Source organism: Plasmodium falciparum (genome assembly GCF_000002765.6).
Source record: "Plasmodium falciparum 3D7 genome assembly, chromosome: 12".
NCBI lineage: Eukaryota > Apicomplexa > Aconoidasida > Haemosporida > Plasmodiidae > Plasmodium > Plasmodium falciparum.
Genome location: NC_037284.1, coordinates 1960001 through 1965000, shown reverse-complemented (window position 1 = coordinate 1965000; position 5000 = coordinate 1960001). Strand labels below are relative to the sequence as shown.

At 21.2% G+C, this 5000-nt stretch overlaps 3 protein-coding genes across 3 annotated transcripts in view; 2 read left to right on the top strand and 1 right to left on the bottom strand.

The window, feature by feature from the left end:
- Positions 1-139, top strand: part of PF3D7_1247700 (conserved Plasmodium protein, unknown function) — a gene marked incomplete at both ends in the record, with an annotated part of 1164 nt that extends 1025 nt beyond the window's left edge. Inside the window, one exon of the mRNA XM_024473413.1 lies at positions 1-139. This exon is cut by the window's left edge and continues 1025 nt beyond it. Coding sequence (XP_024329177.1) covers positions 1-139 — 139 coding nt within the window.
- A 603-nt stretch (positions 140-742) lies between these two features.
- PF3D7_1247600 (conserved Plasmodium protein, unknown function) lies at positions 743-2227 on the top strand (the record flags this gene model as incomplete). The annotated part of the gene is made up of 1 exon (XM_001350825.2): positions 743-2227. The coding sequence occupies one exon, from the start codon at positions 743-745 to the stop codon at positions 2225-2227; it is 1485 nt and encodes a 494-aa protein (XP_001350861.2).
- Positions 2228-2659: 432 nt separating this feature from the next.
- Positions 2660-5000, bottom strand: part of PF3D7_1247500 (serine/threonine protein kinase, putative) — a gene marked incomplete at both ends in the record, with an annotated part of 2730 nt that continues 389 nt past the window's right edge. The window contains one exon of the mRNA XM_001350824.1: positions 2660-5000. This exon is cut by the window's right edge and continues 389 nt beyond it. Within this exon, the coding sequence (XP_001350860.1) occupies positions 2660-5000 (2341 nt within the window).

Genomic DNA, 5000 nt, shown 5'->3' with positions numbered 1-5000 from the left:
TCTATCATCCAATGTCAAGTATTTAAAGTTTAAACCACACGACCTCGTTCACCAAAATCAATCAATAATTACAGATTATCAGTGTTTTCCGCATCCACTCTGGAAAACCATAAATAGTTTTTTTAACACAACTTGTTAAATAATGGAAATATAAAAAAATATAAAAAATGATATACGCTACATAAATATATAAATAAATAAATAAAAAAAAAAAAAAAAAAAAATATATATATATATATATATATATATATATATCCTAAATACCATTGTATGTAGTTTTTTTTATTTTTTTTTTTTTTCCAGAGATACATATAACTACCAATCATATAATAATATATCAGTACATATCACTCCATCTTTGTATTAAAAATATAGAATATATGTATCTATAAATATATATATATATATATATATTTTTTTTTTTTTTTTTTTTTTCCCCGTATCAAAAGATTATTATTATTGCTGTTGTAAAAATTTTGGAACGTGCACACATATGTAATATATATATATATATATTTATATTTTTATATATTTATTTCTCATGTTCTCATTTTTAAGTTTTTCTTTTTAATATCATAATTTTGTTGCATAGTCGTTTTTTTAATGTACTCACGCATAATATAATATATATATATATATATATAACATTTATACATATATGTAACATTCTTTTATATATATATAATTTTTTTTTTTTATAAATCTTTTGAACAGTTCATGTACTCAATTTTTTAATAGTCTTATGAAATGCTCTCTTCTCTTAAATTTTCTTATCCTACTATTATACACATTCTTCAATTCATTCTTGTCAATCAAATTTATGACAAACTACAAAGACAACTTTTCTAATATCAGTAACATAAAAAAAAATAATTATAATATTCTAAAATTCTTTTATATTTTACCTGAACAAGTCAGGAAAAAATATATAAGCTATTTTATATTAAGTTGTTCAGATAAAGAGAATATAAAAAGAAGAGGGAAAAGAATAAAAAAGGATAATATGGAATATAATAAATATGATATAAAAGAGGATGTAAAAAAAAATGATATGTGTGATATAACAAATGATGATGATGTTATTAGTAATAAAAATCATTTTATAAACAAATCAAATAGCAAATTGTATATTTTAATTACGTCACCTGAAGCGGCTAGGATTTATAGATATATTGTTATATTACTTATACATAATTTGAAAAATACAAATTTAAAATATGAAACTTGTAATGAAAGAAAATTAAATTATATTAAAAAATTTGTAAAAGATATATCCATACTTTCGATTGGACACTCATGTAATGATATTTTAAAAAATAAATTTAATAAATCTCTTTTTTATAATATATCGAACAAAAATAGTTCTATCCATAAAAGTCCAATATTCAAAATAAAAAAAAAAAAACTTTTACAAATTAATCGTGATATAAGTACTCATCTTAATATTGTTTTTACACCTACTAAAGCAAATGGAAATACATTTAAAAAAGAATTAAGAGATTTTTTCTTTTTAAAAAAAAATGAGCAAAGAAATAACAACATTTATAAAAAAGATAAACAAAAGAGAAATGTAAATATAAACCAACATGAATATATAAATGAACAAAAAAATTTACATAATAATATTTTATGGATTTCATCATCTATAAGCACATCATCCTTTGATGATCTAGATATTCATCCTCAAAATAATAATCATATATATGATCGTATTAATCTAAAAAGAATAAATTGTTACGATACCCAACAAGTTACTTATAACATAAATGACAAAACAAATAAAATTCATATAACGAAATATTCTATCATATGTCTTATGAGTACTAGTACTGTTTTATCATTTTATAAAAACTTTGGAAACAATTTTTCTTATGTTGTATGTATGGGTAAAAGTTCTTATGAACTCTTAAAAAAATTAAATTTTAAAAATATTTATTTTCCAGAAAATTCAAAAACCAAAACACTCCTCAATATTTTAATAACTCTATATCATAAATTGAACAATAAATATAAACGCAAATTTCATATAATTCTCACCAGACAAAAAGATAAAAATGAAGAAATAAAAAAAGTCTTGTCTCAACAAAATATAGACATTCAAGAAATACCATGTATAAAAACAAAATATAATTTTGCTAACATATCTAAATTATACAAGCTCTTATATTCTTATATTAACCAAGCATGTACACAAAGAAAAAGAACAAAAATGATAAAATATATATAAAGTATTATCAATGTTATATGTGTTAACATATATATATAAAGTATTATTAATCTTATATGTGTTAACTTATATATATAAACTTTTACATTTATCATTCCATCTTATTTATTTTGTGTACTTTTGTTTTGTTTTGTTTTCATATATTTATTAATTATTCCTATTTTGGTACATTAAAAAAATAAAATATAAATATAAATAAAAATAATAAAATGAACAAAATGGATAGATAACACAAATAAATAAACAAATAAATATATGAACAAATAAATATATGAACAAATAAATATATGAACAAATAAATAAAATAAAGATACAAAAAAAAAAAAAAATAAAAAATAAAATAAGCATATTATGAATTAAAAATTGTCAAAATGTATTCAAAATTTTATTTCTCTTTTAAAAATTATACATTGTATTTTATTTCTTTTAATTTCATTTAATCGTACATTTTTGAAAATCGTCAAGTAACTCTGAAAACTTATCATTTTTATCTGACATAATATATTTAGAACTATTATTTTGTTTTATATCATTTAAATTACACCTTTTTTCATTTTTATATGAAGAATATATTGGATGACTCTTCACATTATAATCATATGAAATATTTTTTTCTTTTTTATCTACATGTTCATCATAATTTTTATTAGAAAATATGTTATTATTTATATCCATACAATTATTTTTTACATGATGAGTACTCTTTTCTGTATTATTATTTGTACACAATTCATAATTATCGAACAAATCATTATTAAAAATAAATGAACTTTTATTTACATTATAATCATCATCTCCAAAGAAATGATTATCCTTTGTATTATTATTCCAAGGATCGTAAAATAAACTCAAATTATAATATTCGTTACTACAAGTTATTGCGTTTTTATCATGCTCATTATTTCTATTTATATTTAAAACGTCTTCCTTTTTTTTTAAATCATGATTTTGGATCACATCAAAGAAATCGATATCGTTATTTAAATTGATATCGTTATTGAAATTGATATCGTTATTTAAATTGATATCGTTATTTAAATTGATATCGTTATTGAAATTGATATCGGCGAATATACAATTACTATCGTTTGGTTTTATAAAATCACCACCATTTTGTTTTATAAAATCGCAACCACTTTGTTTTATAAAATCACCATCATTTATTTTCTTTATAGAATCATTCGTTTCGTTCTCATATTCGAATACATCAAGGTTTAACAAATTTGTGCATTCATTAACATCTTTCATATCATTATGACACACATCATTATTATTATTTACAACCTGAATATTTACGGAACAATCATCCTTTTTAATATCTCCTGCTACCTTTTTATCATTCGAATAATTGGAAGAATTATTCATACACTTCTTTTCAAATTCACATAAAGTATCTTGAAAAGAAAAATCTGTATTCGTTTTATCACTCGGAAAATCACGATCTACATGATCAATAATTAATGTATCTTTCGATTGAATTTTTATTAAATTGTATGAATGACTTTTTGATTGATTTTCTGACTGGTCAGGTACAGAATTTTGTTTATCACCTGAACTTGTAATATTTTCTGATATTTCATCAGATTTATTCTTTTTATCGTTATCCATTTTATTATCTGTATAATCAATAATATGATTATTTTGTAATTTATTACCATCTCGATCATTTTGTAATTTACCACTAACTTTATCATTTTGTAATTTACCACTATCTTTATCATTTTGTAATTTACCACTAACTTTATCATTTTGTAATTTACCACTATCTTTATCATTTTGTAATTTACCGCTATCTTTATCATTTTGTAATTTACCACTATCTTTATCATTTTGTAATTTACCACTATCTTTTTCATTTTGTAATTTACCACTATCTTTATCATTTTGTAATTTACCACTATCTTTATCATTTTGTAATTTATTACCATCTGGATTATTTTCCAATTTATCCTTTGGTTCCTTTTCTGTTTCGCTCACTTGCTTGTTGCCTACTTGCTTGATTTCTTTTTTAGTTTCCTCCTTTTCGATTTTTTTCTTAAAAATATCACCACTCAAATTACTGGTTGTAAAAAACTTGAGGAAATTATTATTACTCTTCGGAAGGTTGGTTTCATATTTTTGTGAAGATATTTTAACATCGATCAGCTTTTCATGACTAACTTCGATAAGATCAGTGTGTTTATTATTCATGTTAAGTTCATTCATTTTTTCAAAAATTTGGTTAACCCTCTTTTTGATATCTGCGGGAATATGCACAAACCATTTTTTGAGGTCTGCATAATTTTCAAGGATAAATAAAAGAGTAGAGGTATCAATTCTTTTTTGAGGATTTTTATTAAGAGTCATCAGAAGAATAGAAATAATTCTTTTGGAATATTTCGTACAATATGGAATAGTAAAACTAGCATTAATAATGGATAAAAAATTATTATTTTGAAATGGATGGATTTTAAAAAGAAGTAGATATAAAATACAACCAACCATCCATATATCAATTTTCCAAGATATTTCAAAATTAGAATATAAATCAATTAATTCGGGAGGTCTATATATTAATGTGGTATCTCTCTCAATTTCTTCTTTCAAATTAGATAATTCTGATTTACTTAAATCATTTGGAAAGAAAGAATTTGATATAGAATGTGAACAGAAGTCACAAATTTTATATACACCATTTTTATCACATAAAATATTTTCTAATTTAATATCACGATGTATAATAGGGATTTCTTGATTATGTAAAAAACATAAACCGGTAATTATATCTTTTAAA